At 38.7% G+C, this 18,797-nt stretch overlaps 1 protein-coding gene across 1 annotated transcript in view; it reads right to left on the reverse strand.

Annotated features, from left to right (window-relative positions):
• Positions 1-16,352: 16,352 nt before the first annotated feature.
• Positions 16,353-18,797, reverse strand: part of LOC106875567 (leucine--tRNA ligase, cytoplasmic) — a 201,144-nt gene continuing 198,699 nt past the window's right edge. Inside the window, exon 31 of the mRNA XM_089365507.1 lies at positions 16,353-16,638. Coding sequence (XP_089221633.1) covers positions 16,448-16,638 — 191 coding nt within the window. The 3' untranslated portion in view covers positions 16,353-16,447. The remainder of the gene's footprint in view (positions 16,639-18,797) is intronic.

Raw genomic sequence — 18,797 nt, forward strand, 5'->3', positions numbered from 1 at the left:
TTACATCTGTTCATCAAGTGTGCGTAACAAGCAGCCCAACTTACACCAAAACAAGAATAACAAACTCATGGTACTACACAAGAGTGACAATATAAACGTAATTCAAATCTTTAAATTTGTGTCTATAAATAATATAATCCATACTCCTACATAATTCCACTGTGGCTTCTAACTTTAGAAATTTTGAAAAACAATAGCAGTTATTACTCAATACTCCCACTCTGGTAACACTGTCAGTAACAATGGTGAGAATTCTAGTTGATTCTAGAGAATTCTAGCTTGCTCATGAAAGCTAAAGTGCAAGTGGTTGAGCATTCCACAGACATGTGTACCTTTAAAATAGTTCTCCAGGAGATTCAGCATTGACCTAGAATGTGACAAGGCTGATTCTTTGAAATACAGGTACAACACATTTTTGTCAGATAAGTGGACTGCATGATGATAATGATACATAATCATCATCATTTAACGTTCGTTTTGCATGCTGGCATGGGTTAGACCATCTGACAAGAGCTGGCCGGCTGGAGAGCTGGCCGGCTGGAGAGCTGTACCAGGCCTTAATTGTCTGTTTTTGGCATGGTTCCTATGGCTGGATGCCCTTCCTAATGCCAACCATTTTACAGAGTGTGTTGGGTGCTTTTTACTTGTCACTGGCATGGGTGAAGTAAAATGTTTTGCTCAAGGACAAAATGTGCTACTAGGAATCAAACTCGTGACCTTGTGACCTTGAGCCAAATATCCTAACCACTTAGCCACATGTTTTCTTGACACAGGCAAATATGCTAAATCTTGTCTCCCTTAATGAACTCCTCAATAAGTCGGACTACACCATTACAGTACACAATGAAGAGGAACAAGTTGATTTGGGTGCAGCTGTTTTGATGCCAATGATTTCCTCATGCATAGACATGCAGAAAGATACACATACAGATAGAAAGGCAGCGAGCTGGCAAAAACATTAGTGTGCGGGGCAAAATGCTTAATGGTATTTCGTCTGCCGTTATGTTCTGAGTTCAAATTCTGCTGAGGTCGACTTTGTCTTTCATCCTCTTGGGGTCGATTAAATAAGTACCAGTTACGTGCTGGGGTCGATATAATCAACTTAATCCATTTGTCTCTTCGTGTTTGTCCCCTCTGTGTGTAGCCCCTTGTGGGAAGTAAAGAAATAAGAAAGAGACAGAGAGAAAGAGAGAGAGAGAGAGATTACAATTTATTGACTGAACATTGTCAGCATGAACACTTTTCCTCTCCTCAGAATCACAAAGAGAAATATTCTCACACACATAAACAGAGAGACAGCAAGGAGAGGGATAGAGAGAACAAGAGAAACATTGACATGAGAAAAAAAAACACACTAAAATAGCTGATGTCAAATAAGTCAGCATCAAATCAGCAATGTCAAACAGGCAGCACCAAACCAGCTATGCTAAAACATTCCATGGCCAAAATCAAAGGCTTCTCCCAACCTGTATTCTGAGATGTCATTGCTCATTTATGTTGCTCCACATTTTTCCTTTCTATAGGGGAATGACTTAGATGTTCTTACTTTTCACAACACACACAGAGAAAGGGAAAGAACAGCTCAAACTGGAGAGAAACTCCCTGATCTCTGAGTAATATTACTTCAGGGACCCTTCTAAGGAACCCCATTTCAGCCACATGTAATTCACAATTATGCTCTGCCTGTCACTACCCAACATTTATGAAACACCTTAACCGAGCAAGCCTACCTAGTTCAACTGTGTTTCTTTTCCCTCTCTCATCACCTCTACCATATCATTAGACAGAATTTTTCAATCTTTCTTCCTCCACCACATAATTGCTGTACTCCTCCAAACCCTTGTTTTTCTTTTTTATACCAAGCCATGTTTTCCTAACATGTGTTTTTTTATTAAGTTATAGAACCTCTAACTGGACATCAGCTATCAGGGGGATTTAGTTTATAAGGGTCACAAGCTCTTCCCTTTTTCAAACTAAAAAAACCTTAAAAAACTACTTCGTTGAGGATTTCTTTCCTTTTTAAATTATCTACATGTCTTTTCGACCATTTCACATGACTTTCTCTTTTCTCTTTTACTTGTTTCAGTCATTTAACTGTAGCCATGCTGGAGCACCGCTTTTAGTCGAGCAAATCGACCCCAGGACTTATTCTTTGTAAGCCCAGTACTTATTCTATTACTCTTTTACTCTTTTACTTGTTTCAGTCATTTGACTGCAGCCATGCTGGAGCACCGTCTTTAGTCGAGCAAATCAACCCAGGACTTATTCTTTGTAAGCCTAGTACTTATTCTAGCGGTCTCTTTTGCCGAACCGCTAAGTTACGGGGATGTTAATACACCAGCATCGGCTGTCAAGCGATTTTGGTGCCAAACTGTTACATTATAGGGGCATAAATACACCACCATTGGTTGTCAAGCGATGTTGGGGGTACAGACACAGATACACAAACATATACACAGACATACATATATATATATATACATATATACGATGGGCTTCTTTCAGTTTCTGTCCACCAAATTCACTCACAAGGCTTTGGTCGGCCCGAGGCTATAGTAGAAGACACTTGCCCAAGGTGCCATGCAGTAGGACTGAACCCAAAACCATGTGGTTGGGAAGCAAGCTACTTACCACACAGCCACTCCTGCACCTAAAACTTCAGAAGTTCTTACAACTTTGGTCATCGTAATGCTCATGATTTTGCTTTCATTTCGTGATAGCCATCTTTTCATGATTGCTATCATGCAGAAATTGCCAGTTTCCAAATCCTGTTTTCTGATTAGGTAAAACTGATTAAACTTTAAATCTCAGTAACATTTTTCTGCAATTTTTCTGGAACAAGTAAATAACAAAATCGGATATAACAAGGAAAAATTATTTCAACATACCAAATTTGGAAATTTTGACATAATTTAAAAATCTCACAATATAGGACAGCAATAGGGAAGACCCTATAAAAGTAGAGAGACAGATAGTTATAGGACGTGATACACACACATTGACAAATGTACACAGGTAATCACGAGTTTAAAATGGTGTATAGCAGACATATGTATGTATGTATGTATGTATGTATGTGTGTGTGTGTGTGTGAGTGTTTCTATGTGATGGACAGCAGAAAAGCTGCCTGCCCTCTCTCTCCTTAAAACTACGTATTCCTCACACCCACTTTTCTGTGTGTATATGTGTGTGTATGGGTGTGTGCGTGTGTGTGTGTGTGTGTGTGTGTGTGTGTGTGTGTGTGTGTTGTATCTATGTATTTACGAAAGTATGTTTGCAGCGTCCCATGTATATGACAGATGTAATAACATTATCATCCTATTGCCACCATTGTTCTTGCCTTCACTGATATAAGTCACCCTCTCTTTCTTACTACGTTTCCTACAGACTAATACTTTTTGTAACCTTCTCATTTTATCATATAATTCACCCAACGCCTCTAGGGGGCATATTATAGATTTTTATTGAAATCCAATCAGCCTATTATTGAACTGGATGTTAGTGTAACATGTATGCAAAGTTTCGTGAAAATTGGTTCACTGGTTTAGGCACTAAGGTGGTAACAGACAGACAGAAATTACTATTTATATATTAGATTTACTACTGGCTTCTGTCTTCTAAATCCACATGCAAGGCTCTGGCCAGTCTGGAGCTATAGTAGAAGACACTTGCCTGAGATTTTACACAGTTTGACAGAACCCGGAACCATGTGGTTGGGAAGCAAACTTCTTATAATACATTCTCATTTGTACACCATTTTATACTCTATAACTTTTTTTTAACACTGAAATTTGTTTCCATGCCAACTGACTAGTTCAACAGACACAAAAAATACAGGATATTGAAGAAAAGAGAAAAAGAAAGAAAGAAAGAGATCGGTGAATAGATTGAGCTATTTTAAATGGTTTTTGTCGGTTTGTGCAATTTAGAAACTTAAGATATCAGTAATTTGATAATACAAAACACACACATATATGCATGAATGCATGAATGCATGCAAGCATGCATGTACACAATAACATGCACATATAGTCACATGCATGCACACACCTTATTTTGAGTGCAAACAATGACTTTAAGCTGAAGAGAACCCTACACTTCAGAATAGATCATATGATCAAATACGATCTGTTGCATCCTACTCTACATACTCAGTGCATATAAATAACACTATCCAATATTTTAGCTTGTTGTAATTGTAATTGTCTATATTGATAAGTATCTGATATCCTTCAGGATTTTTTTTTTCTTTCTTTCTTTTCTCTTTTCCGTTTTTTTTTTTTTAAATATTTTTTTTTACAAGTGAATGTATTTTTGTGTTATGTAAAGTGTTGCAAGACTACACTTGCACAAATATGTACATATACACAAAGTCGACATGAACTGACACACTACGCATTAAAGCTATACTTGATTAAAACAAGGTGTTTTTTTTGTTGTTGTTGTTTCAGTTCTTTCTAATGGACTTGCAGATGTTATTGCGGTAACCTAATAGCGTCAGAATATTATATTGCAGCTTTATGGAATTAGGTTTAAATAAAATATCAAGGTCCTTTGTATACTCAAAGCTAGTTTTATCCAACCTATGCTAGCCTGGAATACCGACATTAAATGATGATGAGTGAATTGGCAAAGTGATTGCAGTGTGAGATAAAATGAATGTGGTATTTATTCTGGTGCCTTGTATTTTGGATTAAAATCTTGTCAAGGTCAGCTTTGTCTTTCATTCTTCCAGAGTTGATAATAAAAAAAAAAATTACCATTCTAGAGGGAAGTGAATGAGTGGAAAATGTTAGAGTGTCATATAGGCTATCATGTGGGATTTCTTCCAATGCTTTGCATTCTGAATTCAAATCCTGCTGTGGCCTGCTTTGGTAGCAGGCTTAATTCATTATCCAATTTAACACCACTGCTTAAATCCTAAGTGCTTTAATAGAATCATCCATTTGGTTGCAAACATCCAAGCTAGGTCACTGCTTGGAGGACAGCATCCTCCTTTCCACCCCCTTTTCTTTTTTATCCAGGAAATAATCCTTAGATGAATTCTTTAGGCTGAGCCAACCAGCAGAAGACCAAGGAATAGATCAAGAAGGAGAAGCTTGGATAATATTCAAGGTTATCTTTACAGATTGTCTACCATTACCCAGAACCAGCTCTAAAATATAAGACATTTCATTTACGAATATGTATACATAAACAAGCCAAGTGAGACCATAGCCATGGCTTCTACCAGTGTCACATAACCGGCCTATTTAAGAGTACCCTTCAATCATTTAAGAGAACTCTTCAGTCATTGGACAATATACTGTGCTTGAGAAGACCTGTTGAGTCAAACAAAATCGTTGTCATGGCCGATGCCAGTACTTATTACTTTATTGCCTACAAGGGGCTAAACATAGAGGGGGACAAACAAGGACAGACAAAGGGATTAAGTTGATTATATCGACCCCAGCACGTAACTGGTACTTAATTTATCAACCCCGAAAGGATGAAAGGCAAAGTCGACCTCGGCGGAATTTGAACTCAGAACGTAGCGGCAGACGAAATACCACTAAGCATTTCGCCCAGCGGGGTAACGGTTCTGCCAGCTCGCCATTGCGAGTACTGCCTGACTGGCACCCATGCCAGTGGCACGTAAAAAGCACCATTCAAGTGTGGTCATTGCCAGTGCCACCTGACTGGCTCCCATGCTGGTGGCATGTAGAAAGCACCATATGAGCATGGTTGATGCCAGTGCCACCTAACTGGTTCTGTGCCAGTGGGACATAAAAAGTTTCATTCACGCATGGTCATTGCCAGTGCCACTTGACTGGCTCCCATGCTGGTGGCACATAAAAAAGCATCCACTACCCTCTCCGAGGAAAGCGGACATTAAACGATGATGATGAAACAATGTGATTCAAAGATATAAAAATAGATACTGGGTGTATGTGCATACTTCACTTCTTGCTCCTTCTTCAGACCACATCCCACCCATTGACCCTATAAACAAGCACATTACTAACACAGGTGGGATGCAGCTCCAGCTCATATCCGGAGCATCAGGTTTGTCAGTTTCTATCCAGTCTCCTCGGATCGGATAATGATTGTGCTGAATGTGATTTTGGAATCCAAGTCGGTGGTGAAAGAGTCATGGGCAGAATTCACACAGGATGGTCATTGCGAGTCGACTTATAAGTCTTTAACATACTTGGTAGTATACAATAGTTGCAAATTGAAATATGGTGTCCAAAATGGCAATTAATATCTAGTCACACAAGGTGGTCAGCTGGCAGAATCTTTAAGATGCCAGGCAAAATGCTTAGTGGCATTTCATCCATCTTCAGGTTCTTAGTTCAAATTCTAGTGGAGGCGCAATGGCCCATTGGTTAGGGCAGCGGACTCGCGGTCGTAGGATCGCAGTTTCGATTCCCAGATCGGGCATTGTGAGTGTTTATTGAATGAAAACCCTGCTGTACTCTTTCACCACAACTTTCTCTCATTCTTACTTCCTGTTTCTGTTGTGCCTGTAATTCAAAGGGTCAGCCTTGTCACACTGTGTCACGCTGAATATCCCCAGGAACTATGTGAAGGGTATACGTGTCTGTGGAGTGCTCAGCCACTTGCATGTTAATTTCATGAGCAGGCTGTTCTGTTGATTGGATCAACTGGAACCTTTGTCGTCGTAACCGATAGAGTGCCGACAACAACAGTTCAAATTCTGCCAAGGTCAACTTTGCCTTCCATCCTTTCGGGGCCAATGAAATAAGTACCAGTCACGCAATGGGGCCAATGTAATTGACTTACCCTTGTCCTGAATTTGTTGGCCTTGTGTCATTGAAACTAATATCTGTAATCGTATTGGCCACACTAGGGAATCTAACCAGAAAGTCTTATGACGGTTACTTCTAAGAGAATTCTATGGAGGAAGTGCCTGAAGACTCAACCCCTACAGGGGCCACACATCAGCCTGTGCCACAACACACTCCAGCCCCTGATATGTCTCATCACTACTGTCTTTCCTACAGCTTTTACAATGGCCTTGTTAAACCATCTCCACTCAATTCATACTCTGCCACCTTTCCATACCCGGGTACAGCATTAATCTTCACACCCAGTCCTTCTTCCCCGAGAATGCTACCCTTCTGGAATTCTATCCCTGCCACTTACACACGTCCTACATATGTCACTTTACAGATATTCAGCATGAACATCAAATGTATTAATCCTGCCATTATGGAAACGCCTGTCTCAAGGTCATGGGCACAACATTCTCCTCTTGTATAAATTAAATGAAGGAAACAAAAAATCATTATGATAAATCAATGAGTCTGGTCAGTTCTACAAAATTACTGGCATGATTCTAACAGTGACTCATTGATACCACTTGAGAGAACAAACAAACAAAAAAAAAAGAAAAAGAAAAGAAACAAAAAAAAAATTATCTTCTGAGTGGAAGATAATTTGAACTGTTCAATATCAGAGGATATTTTCCAATCATTACTGAAGCATTCATTGATTGATCTTAGTATAATATTTCTGCAATCAAATGCAATATTTAGACTGCTTTTTGGTTATTGTTCTTATTGTTCTTAATCTGATTAGTAAACTCATGATGCTCACCAGAACAGATTGAATCTCAGAATGAATACAACTAATATCATTATTAGTTGGTAAAATCATTAACAAGCCAGACAAAATTCTTATCAACTTTACCATTCATCCTTTTGGGGGTCAATGAAATAAGTAACAGTTCAACACTGGGGTCGACGTTATCAGTTAATCCCCTAAAACCAAAAATTTCAGACCCTGAGCCTACATTAGAAATGATTACTCTAATTATTATTATTATTATCAAAGTGACACTGGGGTAAACTATACGAAGCCCAGTATCTCCATCATGACCGCCCGTCTGATAAGGGTACACCAGGCACATGATTATTATTATTATTATTATTATTATTGAGTGAGAGAGCAGTGCATGCCATCAAAGTGACACTGGGGTGAAATATACGAAGCCCAATATACCCATCATGACCATCCGTCTGATAAGGGTACACCAGGCACATTATTATTATTATTATTATTATTATTATTATTATTATTAAGGCAGTGACCAGGCAGAATCATTGGCACACCAGACAAAGAGCTTAGCAGCATTTCATCTGCCTTTGTGCTCTGAGATCAAATTCTACCAAAGTCAACTTTGTCTTTCATCCTTTCAAAGTCAATGAATTATGACCAGTTGTGCACTGCGGTTGATGTAACTGACACCCCCAAAATTTCAGGCCTTGTGCCTATAGTAGAAAGGATTATTATTATTATTATTATTATTATTTAACTAGCTGGCCCTGTGCCATCAAAAATGACAGCTAATTGTAGGATTTTATGTATAAATATGGATGGTAAATCAAATTAATACACTCATCAATGTTATCTAGTGGTTGTCTTTTGGGATGTGACATCGATCATCGTTTGTTATTGAAAGAACCCTAGCTCACACATACAGTCACATATTTCCCTTGTACACGCACACGTATACACTCACACAGAGTTGAAACGCTGTTTAATTTTTGTTTTCTGAGTTGAATGTTCACCATCCCACTTCCATTGTACACACACGCACAAACATTCACATACTTCCCTTTTTACATACACACACACATACACAAATAGAGTTGAAACAGAGTTTGATTTTCCTTATTCACATATGTTGTGACAGAGAAAGACACAAGTGTATTATTATAGTAGATTATTATTAAGGTGGCGAGCTGGCATAATCATTAGCACTCTGGCTGAAATGCTTAGCAATATTTCACCTGATGAAATGCTTAGTGGTATTTCACTCGTTGCTACATTCAAATTCCACTGAAGTTGATTTTGCCTTCCATCTTTTTGGGGTTGCTAAATTAAGTACCAGTGAAACACTGGGGTCAATGTAATTGACTAGTCCTCTCCCCTCAAATTTCAGGCTCTGTGTCTTCAGTAGAAAGATTATTGTTATTATTACTATTATTATTATTATATATAAAAGCTATTACATTAGCATGTTTATAATCCTGAGGTTTGGTGACAACAACTCTCCTCAAATCTCAAGAGATCTCCTTACAGTTCATGCAGGATATAGGATTGCACTTTTCTACAATATGTATCATATTTCTAAAATATCCTTCAGCCTCTTAAGAAACACTTCGGACATTGTACAGTGTAGACCAATTACCACTATTCATCTCTCTGTTTAAGTTCTGATGCTTTTCAATTTCTTTGGTATCTACTCTACTATGATATAGCATTGCAAAGTCTATGATCGTTTTTGTCTTTTCTACAGTCATATTGGGTCTCCTTGCTTCAATAATTTGTTTAGTGTTCATGGAGAAACCCCATAAAATCCAGCTTCCAACTGTGTTCATATTACTTTTCTATCACTTCAAATTAACAAATTTCAATGCACATTTTCATGTTTGTATTTATACTCTTTTTGCACTAGCTTACTGCATTCTCTCATGAAATGATCAATACTTTCACTTCCTTTCCACAGATTCTACATTTGCTCCTTGACTGGGTTTTATTAATCTTTGTTTCTTATCACATACATTCTAATGGCTTGTTCCTGAGCAGCTATAATCAGTGATTCAATTTTTCATTTCAAGTTTCCATCTGCCGGGAATATCAAGTGTTCTTTACTTTCAACATCGTTGATTTGTGCTTATCTTTCCAACAATTTGTCCTATTGTTCTAGAATTCTCTCAATGTTTCAGTGACTTCTTTGATATTTCTGGTTACACATAATATTCTCTCCTCACTATGCACAATATAGTTTACCAAATCCAAAATCACAGCCATAATGGTGTCTTCTGTAATTTACAAACCTCTGCCTCCTTCCCTTCTTGGTAAAGAGAACCAGTCAATGTTACCTTTAGGATGAAGGCAGTGTACTAGCAGAACTGTTAGAATGCCAGCAAAACACTCAACAGCATTTTGTCTGTCTTTATATTCAGAGTTCAAATACTGCCAAGATCGACTTTGCCTTTCATCCCACTGAGGTCAATAAAATAAGTATCAACTGAGTATGGAGGTCGATGCAATCAATTTATCCCTCCTTCAAACTTGCTGGCCTTGTGCCAAGATTTGAAACCAGTATTACTTTTAGGGTGGTGTGCGTTATGCATTGTGAGTAGTTTGCTTGTTCATCATCATCGTTTAATGTCCGCTTTCCATGCTAGCATGGGTTGGACGATTTGACTGAGGACTGGTGATCCAGATGGCTACACCAGGCTCCAATCTGATCTGGCAGAGTTTCTACAGATGGATGCCCTTCCTAACGCCAACCACTCTGAGAGTGTAGTGGGTGCTTTTCTTTTATCCAATTCCTGTCTTTGACCACTTTAAGAAAGGAACAGAAGAATATCTCAACACTATCATGACCTAAGTTCTGGTTACTTTAGCCCTTTCAATACCAACCCAGCTGAAACCGTCCCTGGCTCTGTAGTACAAATGTCTTGTTTTCATAAGTTCTGAATTAAAACTTTCCACCAAACCTTAGTCACAATTTGTGTTCCTAACACTAGCTCCATGATAGCTAAGTTATTTTACTAAATTTGTTTGTTATATTTAAAATTAATTGAAACAGACACAGAACATTTCAAAAGAAATGTGGTAACGAAAGAATTAAGACACTACCTTCAAATAGTTTTGCTTCAAGCACCTTCCAAATCTTTGTGAAAACTTTCTTTCTCAATTTTCATTTCATTTCCTTATCATCATGCCACACCTTTAGGTACTTCTTATCTTTCGTTACTTCTCAGTGGTCTAATGATATCTTGTGGTATCTTTAAACTTTCAGATTAAATTTTCAAACTCCCTTCATAATTAAAGCTGCACACTTATCTACCCATCTACTGGTCAGACAAGAGAAACCAAATTTTTTTCATTTCTGATGTATAGTTTGAGGTCATCCCCATACAGCAAAAGTGATATATTTTCACCTTGGTCTTAGCAAGCTCATAAGTAGGACCAGACTTAATCAGTATGCATTTCAGAGGAAACAATTCCTTCACAAAATGTAAAAGAGGGAACAGAGTGTCAAAGCCACATCCCCTGCTGAAGTGGATTGGCCTGAAAGGATCCTCTGCTGGTGCCACGTTTAAGCGCTCGTGCTGGTGGCGCATGTTAAAAGCACCCAACACACTCTGTAAAGTGATTGATGTCAGGAAGGGCATCCAACCATAAAAAAACCATGCCAAATCAGACTGGAACATGGTGCATTAAAGGATGATGATGATGATGATGATGGTGGTGGTGGTGGTGGTGATGGTGATGATGATTCTCCATGAAATACTTTCCAGTGTATTTTCACACTTCCTAATGATTCTCTTCGGCAGTTAAGTTCTACTTCCTACAATCTCATCTGTCACTCCATCGGTTATGACGACGAGGGTTCCAGTTGATCCAATCAACGGAACAGCCTGCGGATGAAATTAACACGTGAAATTAACGTGTGCAAGTGACTGAGCAATCCACAGACACGTGTACCCTTAATGTAGTTCTCAGGAATGTGACAAGGCTGGTCCTTTGAAATACAGGTACAAATAATTTTTGCCAGCAGATTAGACTGGAACAAGGTGAAATGAAGTGTCTTGCTCAAAGACACGTGTTGCCAAGTATCATTAAGCCATGCATCTTCACAAAGAGGGTTCTAGTTGATATGATCAATGGAACAGCCTGCTTGTGAAATTAATGGGCAAGTGGCTGAATACTCCACAGACATGCAGTAACCTTAATGTAGTTCTCAGGGAGATTTAGTATGACTGAGAATGTGACAAGGCTGGGCCTTTTGCAATACAGGTATAACTCATTTTTCCAGCTGAGTGGACTGGAGCAACATGTAATAAAGTGTCTTACTCAAGGACACAATGTGTTGCTGGAAATTGAACTCACAACCTTATGATCGTGAGCCAAATACCCTAACCATTAAGTCACGCACCATCACTGCAATCTCATCACCTTTCCTAAAAAAAAAAACCCAAAAACTATTAAATGTTATTATTTCTTTATTGCCCACAAGGGGCTAAACATAGAGGGGACAAACAAGGACAGACAAAGGGATTAAGACGATTACATCGACCTCAGTGCGTAACTGGTACTTAATTTATCAACCCCGAAAGGATGAAAGGCAAAGTCGACCTCGGTGAAATTTGAACTCAGAACGTAGCAGCAGGCAAAAAACTGCAAAGCATTATGCCCGGTATGCTAACGTTTCTTATTTCTTTTTGCCCACAAGGGGCTAAACATAGAGGGGACAAACAATGACAGACAAAGGGATTAAGCCGATTACATCGACCCCAGTGTGTAACTGGTACTTAATTTATCGAACCCCCGAAAGGATGAAAGTCAAAGTCGACCTCGGCAGAATTTGAGCTCAGAATGTAACGGCAGACGAAATACCGCTAAGCATTTCACCCGTCGTGCTAACGATTCTATTAAACATTTCTGGACACTGAATGTCATAAGACACCCCAAAAGCCAACAAGTGTGGAATGTTATTGGGTTTGCTTGTAGATTATCCAACCAACAGCTAAGTTCTTTATCTTGTATTTCGCTTAGTATCATGCTACCAATATACAACAGACCAACGATTCTCCTTGTCTTTTCTCTGCATACTTTTGATCATCATCATCATCATCATCATCATCACTATCACATAATGTCCATCTTCCATGCTGGCAAGAGTTGGACAGTTTCACAGGAACAGCAAAGTGAGAAGATTACAGCAAGCTCTACAGTCAGGCCTTCCGGATCTTGTTCAAAACGGGGGCACCAGTTTTCATTTATGTTTTATGTAGTGTTTTTGGTACCGAAAGACTTTCAAACTTCGTATACTTATCTATTTTGTGTTATAGAACAGAAATAAATTTTTGTATTCGAATTTATTTCATGTAAAAAATTGTCTTATTTCGATAATTTCAACCAATCACTGACAAGTATTCAGCTGTTTACACTTACTCCTAATTTAATCTCCATTACTTCTGACATTTTGCAGAGGCAACACACGTGTGTTCGTTTTCCCTAACCCTAACCGACTTGCTCCTTCCCTCAAAAACCATGCCTTGTGCCTATAATAGAAAGGTTTATTAGCTACTGCCAATATGCTTCAGCCATTTTTTGACAAGGAAATAATAATTTTATCACCGCGAGAATCGTTTGTTTACATAGTCAGCAGTTAATGTCTTCGGCTGAATGGACATCAGTCATTGGTTGAAATTACAGAAATACAACAACTTTAACATGAAATAACTTGCGATGTACGTTTTTTTGTTAAGAAGACTAAGAGAAAAAGATGTTTTATATGACACATTCTACCAGTGTCCCAAGTTTCAAAGTGTTTCGTTAAGAAAATACTGGTGCCCACGTTTTGAACAAGATCCGGCCTTCCTAATGCCAACGCTCTTTATTGAGTGCACTGGGTGCTTTTTACATGGCACCAGTAGCAGTGAGACCCCACTATCCTGTTTCTTACTGATTGTTGAGAAAATGGAGCATTAGCATTACAAAAGAAAGAATGGTGTTAATACAGAAGAATAAAAGGATAAAAAAGGAAGAGAAAATCATTAAGATATGGGAGTGGCTCTGTGGTAAGTAGCTTGCTTACCAACCACATGGTTCTGGGTTCAGTCCCACTGTGTGGCACCTTGGGCAAGTATCTTCTACTATAGCCTCGGGCTATAGTAGAAGACAAGACCTCACCCCACTCAACTGGAGTTGGGTAGTATTGAGGAACAGAACGGTGTCTTGTATTAGAAAGGGAGATATCACTAACTAAATTCTCTTTCTCCAGAAAGCTATACAGTTCACCAGCTATACGGTCCCTTAGCAATACCCAGAGTAATGTAAGTATATAGTAGGCATCTCATTCTTACTCGTTTCAGTAATTTGACTTCGGCCATGCTGGAGCACCGCCTTTAGTCAAGCAAATCAACCCAGGGACTTATTCTTTGTAAGCCTAGTACTTATTCTATCGGTCTCTTTTGCCGAACTGCTAGGTTACAGGGACACAAACACACCAGCATCGGTTGTTAAACACAGACACACGAACACATATATATACGACGGGCTTCTTTCAGTTTCCGTCTACCAAATCCACTCCCAAGGCTATAGTAGAAGACACTTGCCCAAGGTGCCATGCAGTGGGACTGAATCCAGAACCATGTGGTTGGTAAGCAAGCTACTTACCACACAGCCACTCTTGTGCCTTAATGATTTTCTCTTCCTTTTTAATCCTTTTATTTTTCTGTATTAACACTATCCTTTCTTTTGTAATGCCAATGCTCCGTTTTCTCAACAATCAGTAAGAAATAGTTGTATGCCTGTGAGATTTTAAGTCAGATTCCCAGAATACCATTGTGTCTGTAGCTTTTCAGTTAGGTATCTTTTTAAGCATCCTTTTTACTTTCTCTTCTGTGACACTAATATTTTCATCTTGACTTATTTTCACTTTCACTTTCATTTTTAAACTCCTGTAACCAGTCCACTACCTATCTACTGTACTTAATGTATATACGAGGTGGTTTGAGCGTGATCATTACCAGCGTCGCCTTCCTGGCACTTGTGCTGGTGGCACATGAAAAGTCATTCGAGCAAGATCATTGCCAGTGCCGCTGGACTGGCTCCTGTGCAGGTGGCACGTAAAATACACCATTTTGAGCGTGGCCGTTGCCAGTACCGCCTGACTGGCCTTCGTGCCAGTGGCACGTAAAAGCACCCACTACACTCTCGGAGTGGTTGGCATTAGGAAGGACATCCAGCTGCAGAAACTCTGCCAAATCAGATTGGAGCCTGGTATAGCCATCTGGTTTCACCAGTCCGCAGTCAAATCGTCCAACCCATGCTAGCATGGAAAGCGGACGTTAAACGATGATAATGATGATAATAGTCAAAACACACCTGACCTTTGGCCAAAAAGCAAGTAATATTAAAAAACTCACTATTTTTGATTTAGTCTTCTTCAAAGTATTGACCTTAGGAGTCTACACACTTCTGCCAATGTTCTTGCCACTACTGGAAACAGTTTTGAGAATCACTTATTGGGATGTTGTAGAGCTGTGCTGTCAAATTTTGCTTAATGTCTTCTGTTGACTCAAATCTCCCTCTGAGTGATTTTTTTGAGCTTTGGGAATAGCCAAAAGTCACATGGAGCCAAGTCTGAGAAGTAGGAAGCCTGATGAACAAGTGGTGTGTTTTGTTTGATGAGGAATTCTTAGACGTTGTGGGTGGAATAAACTGACTGAACTGAACTAACCCATGGCTGATTCCAACTTTGGCAACAATCTCCTCAATAGTCTCACATGACAGTCTTCATAAGCTATTCCGCAAACCTTTGAAATCATTTCATCATTTCTGCTAGTCAATGGTCTGCCACAATGTGGCTCACTGTCCACTGAGGTGCAGCCATCTTTGAACCAGTTGTACTACTCCTTTATTTGTGTTTTTCCCAAAGCATCATCTCCAAAGGCCTTCTGAATCTTCTTGGTAGTCTGGGCTTGTGTATCACCAAGTTTTTGATAGAAATTGTTACAGTATTTTCCCTCAATGCACTCGGTCTTCTTGATTCAAAACGAAAAATCACACAGCATACTCTTCACGTCTGTACTCAGCAAGTTATTGCAGGCAAATGGCGCAACCTACAGACACAAAAATTTTTGAGCATGTTCAGGTAGGACACGGCCACATAATACCCATGCAGATTTTATTAAAGTATTAAAATTTTGTGCAAAACAAATCAAGGTTGGATACTTTTCACTATACCTCGTACACCATTAATAGGCCAGTTACTGATGTATTCATCCTAAAATAATAATTCTCATGGACACACTGTGTTAAAAAACTCAAAATATTGAAAGGAGACGAGGTTGCCTTAGATGGTTATTTTAATTTAATACTGCCTCGGTTGCATGCACAGAATTTTTATTCAGCCAGGTGGCTGTTCACAACATCAGTGAATGTTTTAGTCATCGTTTCTTATATGAAAGGCAACAAATTCTCTTACAGGTAGAGAAGCTGGCTGTGAATACACATCACTGATAAGACCTAAAAAGGCTGAAATGCATCTGGCATTCTTGCTGGTCACTGCTGGTGTGACTTTTTACAGTACCACATGTCACTAGCTGAGTAAAACAGTGATATGATGTACACATTTCTTATTGAAATTATGACTTGTGGCACTGTTCTTTTGAAAGCCTATGAAATAAAAAATAAATTTAAAAACAAAACCTGAAAATGTAGTTGGTGGCAAGAAGAGTATCTGGTCGTAAAATCTTGCCTCAAATAGGTTCCCATCACATTATTATGGAAAGATGAGCACTAAACAAACAATATATATATATATTTATTTATTATAATCAAAGGAAACAATTTTATTTCACAAACAATCAATATTTTCTGTTTGGTTGATATTCATGAAGAATCAAAATTTTTAACCAACAGTATATACTAGTTCCTTGACAAGTTTTGGAAGATTGCTTCCATTTTCCATCAACACTTCAAATTTGTCTTCATTGATGATAAACTTTTGATCCATAGCAACAGGAACAACATCTTTGCAGCCTTTCCATGTTCTGGTTCCAATGTCTGGATTGATGAACTCCCAAAGTTTTACTGAATTGTCTGCAGAAGAAAGATAAAACAAATACAAACACAAGCATTTTTAAACAAAAATTTTCTAGAGACTATTGATGTTTGTGATAACAGTTGGGTAGTTACTTGATTGTTGATGATGATGGTATGTGTGAAAGCAGCAGTGTTAATGTGTCATTCAGTGTCAATAAAATAAGTACAATATTTACATTGTTTACATTCAACGGATATTTGTCATCATCTTGTTTGTTGTTAACACGTTTCGGCAGATATACCCTCCAGCCTTCGTCAGATATCTTGGGGAAATTATTATTATTATCATTATTATTTTTGAGTGGGAGAGCAGTGCATGCCATGAAAGTGACACTGGGGTAAAATATACAAAGCCCAATATACCCATCATGACTACCAGTCTGATAATGGTACACCAGGCACATGCATCACAACCATATGTGCTTGCATGACCTTGCAGGTGGGGCCCAGTTAGAATATTCCTTCAAGTCAAGTAGCACATCTCACTCAAAAGATCCCTGAATAGGGATTGTTTATGGATGATGAACAAAACACCCATTTTTCCAAAGGTGAATTATCCAAACCCCAAAGAATTCCTCTCAACACATGGCTACGATGCTCCCCCACTCGTGATCAGAGATGCACATATCATCAGCCACTCAACTGGTTACGGTCAAACAACTGACAAGCAAATCTGGTATTGAGCAGAGTATTTGCTGTAGCCCATTTTTTAATTAGTTAAGATCAAAAGCAGCGAGAGCCAGTGCCTGGTATTGCATCAGGGCATCTATTATTATTATTATTATTATTATTATTATTATTGGCGATGGCTTTGTTGATGATGGCTGTGTTACTATTGCTTGATAGCTCCTTAAGCAGAAATTGGCCTGAAATGTTGAATAAAATATTTTTGGATCTCCCCCACCCCCATCTCATTCCGTTAACTATTTAACACCACCTAACCATTTTGAATCCAACCCACCTGAGACAGTCCCTAGTTGTATGATATAAACTTCTTACTTCAAAGCGATGTAAATGAAAAACTTTCCATCAAAATTCATGCTGAAAACGAGCTTAATAATGGTTTCAAATTTTGGCACAAGGCCAGCAATTTCGGCGGAGGGGTTAAGTTGATTACATTGACCCTAGTACTTAACTGGTACTTATTTTATCAAACCCAAAAGGATGAAAGGCAAAGCTGACCATAGTGGAATTTGAACTTAGAATGTAAAGTTGGATGGAATGTTATTAAACAGGCATAGGCCTGGCTATGGGGTAAGAAGCTTGTTCCCTAACCATTTAATACACATCACTTATTATGAGTCCTGAAATGCCTGAAAGTAATAAAAAAATCTCTAGGGAGAGCTGAAGAGCAGAAGGTCTTCAGAGAGGAAGCACTCCACCTCCTAATGCAAACACCTGAAGCCTTAACTCCTTAGACTCTAAGAGGCTGGGCTGCATCTGAGTCATGACTCTTGGATAATCCTATGCTATTATATTTTGTGCTACTGTGGCATTTTCACCTGCATATAGAATAAATATTATAGTGAATTCCAACATATGCACAAGACTTTGCATTTTTGGAGAAGAGGTTATAAGTTAATAACTCTCAACTGGGATCCATATAAGATTTTGCTGTTAAAATTTATCTGAATACACAAAATATTTTAGCAGTTTTCTTTAATTCCTAATAATATTTAATTCTTTATCATTTAAACCAACCATATCCGCCCAAAATATTCTACCTGTTTTATGTTCATACCGGCCAGATCAAACCTCTCATACCTACCCTACAATGTCCTTCCAAAAATAAACAAACATGTTACGAAAATTAGGAGTGGCTGTGTGGTAAGTAGCTTGCTTACCAACCACATGGTTCCGGGTTCAGTCCCACTGCGTGGCACCTTGGGCAAGTGTCTTCTACTATAGCCTTGGGCCGACCAAAGCCTTGTGAGTGGATTTGGTAGACGGAAACTGAAAGAAGCCCATCGTATATATGTATATATACATGTATGTGTGTGCATATGTTTGTGTGTCTGTGTTTGTCCCCCCAACGTTGCTTGACAACCAATGTTGGTGTGTTTAGCAGTTCGGCAAAAGAGACCGATAGAATAAGTACTAGGCTTACAAAGAGTAAGTCCTGGGGTTGATTTGCTCGACTAAAAGGCAGTGCTCCA

This window comes from Octopus bimaculoides, chromosome Z (genome assembly GCF_046866305.1).
Source record: "Octopus bimaculoides isolate indiv1 chromosome Z, ASM4686630v1, whole genome shotgun sequence".
NCBI lineage: Eukaryota > Metazoa > Mollusca > Cephalopoda > Octopoda > Octopodidae > Octopus > Octopus bimaculoides.